At 37.7% G+C, this 2,560-nt stretch overlaps 1 protein-coding gene across 1 annotated transcript; it reads right to left on the bottom strand.

Annotated features, from left to right (window-relative positions):
• Window positions 1-1,067: 1,067 nt before the first annotated feature.
• On the bottom strand, window positions 1,068-1,952 carry LOC104610493 (large ribosomal subunit protein P2B-like). Its single transcript, XM_010277136.3, has 3 exons — window positions 1,795-1,952; window positions 1,466-1,695; window positions 1,068-1,340 (listed from the first exon to the last, which is right to left on the bottom strand). Exons 1-3 carry the CDS (start codon window positions 1,880-1,882, stop codon window positions 1,314-1,316), a joined length of 345 nt encoding a protein of 114 aa, XP_010275438.1. The 5' UTR covers window positions 1,883-1,952; the 3' UTR covers window positions 1,068-1,313.
• Between the last annotated feature and the right edge of the window lie 608 nt (window positions 1,953-2,560).

Raw genomic sequence — 2,560 nt, 5'->3', positions numbered from 1 at the left:
GGGGTCTGCTTTGGGCTGCTTTCATGCAACGGATTCTGGCTTTGTGAGGTGGACTCCACATGGACAGCCTATAAAAGCTATATTTGGTGAAAAACTCAGAAAGCCCAAATACATTGTCATTCAACCAAAACATTGGCTGTTTTTAGTAGCTTCTTCAAAGCGGCTCAGTTAAAGCAGGTCAATTAAAGCTTCAACCCTTCAAAACAGGCCCTCATTCAGTGATGGATGGGCGTCCAGACTTGTTTACCAAGGGCTCACTTGTCCATCAGAAATTGGAATACACAGGCTACACAGCAAGTGCAGCAGATTCAAACTCTCTAAAATGGGTATAAATTCACTCACTAGCAAGAGAAGACACATCTCAAGTTTCAACACTTGTTTCCTACTTACATAAACTTTTTTTTTGAAAGACCTACTTACATAAACAATAACTCAACATTCTTCAGGATTCATATCATGTTTCACACAGATGACAACCACCAATATTGGAAAAAAAAATAAGACCAAAACATCTATATCCAATCTCCTATTGCTCCAGAACCCTCCAGTCAGATATATTAACTACTAAGCAATGGCAAACTTGATATTTTCTCTCACTGAATATATAGGCAGATAAGTCCTATGCCAAATTCCAAATTCCACAGGTTATATCAAGTTATTCCAGTGATATTACATTTACCTCTAATGCTGTAGACTTCTGGAACTCAATTGTATTATAATTTCATCCCAAATAGATGATTCCACAAATGCAATGTCTTAATTTCAACCAAATAACAACATATACACTAGATGTGGAAGAATGACCAGTGAGAAGCTTACTTCATACAATTACTATCATTTATCGTCTTTTTTTCTCTGATAAAGTTATTGATAAGTGGGACTATTTAAGTACTAAACAATCAAATGACGACCCATCTTCATTGGTAGACAGCACAGAATTGCACTAATGGATAGACAGTATAATCTAGCTATGTTGCATGCACCCACTAATATAGGTTTTTTCACATGGAAATTTTCATGGTAGAGCACTCTAATTTGTAGTACAACTGTGACCAATGTATTCATGATTTGCAGAAAGCTTCATTGATTTTAATATCATCTTAACCCAATGGAATTAATCTCAGTTTCACTTTCACAGGGTGGAATGTAAACAGAACGATCAAAATTGTGTTGACATGAAAACAAAATTATTCAAAAGTTGACCAATCAACAATTAATATCTTCTCAAAAATGTTCAAACTGGAAAGAAACAATTAGGCGTGATTGGAACTCTAATACCTACCAATAAACAGAAATTTAACAGCCCTAATTCCTCAATCGAACAAACTGAAGCCCATGTCCTGCAAATAACAGAAAACCGAAAAAAAAACAACCAGAAGGCATTATTCAAGCAGCCAACAAACATATGCAAATCCCAAAGCATGAAAATAAGAGTGCGTTGTAGTTGACTCATTCGAAGAAATACCTCATCAGACTCTTCCTTCTCTTCAACTTTCTCTTCCTTCTTCGACTCGGCCGCAGCAGGTGCAGCAGCGGCATCTCCAGTACCGGCAGCAGAAATAGCGACAGAAACACCACCGCCGGAAGGAACCGAAGCCAGTTTCTCCCTACCAGAGGCAATTAGCTCCGTGATGTCCTTCCCCTTTATTTCACTAAGAAGGAGCTCTAATCTGTCATCTTCTGCTTCAGCCCCAACTGAAAAATAAATATAAAACAAGATTTAGAATACAAATAAAGAAAGAAAACTCTAACCCCATATCAGAAGAAAAAAAAAAAAAACTTAGATTTCTCTACCTGATCCGAGGATGCTCTTAAGGTCATCGGCGGAGGGCTGGAGGTTTCCGCCGAGGACGGCGAGCAGGTACGCGGCGATGACCTTCATCTAGGCTTGATTGCTAGGGCCACTGGGGTGAGAGATTACTGGCCGGAAGACAAAATGAGGTTTACATAGATAGGAGTAGGACCATACAAATCTGTCCTTCCTAACTATTGGGTATACGTGGCTCACATCTACGGCAGGATATCGGAGTGGGGACTCCTTCAATGTTTCAATAGAGTTCTGGAGCCGTTGGATCCACAACTTGTTTTATCAAGTGGCCAATTTTATGTCACTGAATCGGGTTCAAAGGTTTTATTTTTATTTTTATTTTTGGCATCGATATCGATGCTGCGTATACAATACAATTTTTTGAAAAAACGATGCGTATCATGTGAGTGGAAATTTCGTTTTTGAGAAAATGGTGTCTTTTTTTTAATTGAAAATATTGTTATCATGTATGACTTTTTTTGGAGCAACAACAATACTTTTGTTTTTAGCATTGATACCTATTATAGGAAGTCCATGTCATTGCCACATTATGTTCTTATTGGCAGCAATGAGATGCAATACAAGAGAACATTAAATTAGCGTTACTTCAAACCACGCTTTCTCGATTTTAAGGCATAGTTTGAAACACCATTTTTTATGGAAAAACGATTTCAAACAAATTGATATTTCCTGGAGCACCGTTTTTTCGACATGGCAATGATGTATTAACTTTCAAACAAACAGCCACTAGCA

The sequence above is a fragment of the Nelumbo nucifera genome, chromosome 4 (genome assembly GCF_055504915.1).
Source record: "Nelumbo nucifera cultivar China Antique chromosome 4, China Antique-T2T, whole genome shotgun sequence".
Taxonomy (NCBI): domain Eukaryota; kingdom Viridiplantae; phylum Streptophyta; class Magnoliopsida; order Proteales; family Nelumbonaceae; genus Nelumbo; species Nelumbo nucifera.
This window is presented reverse-complemented; position numbering and strand designations above follow the sequence as displayed.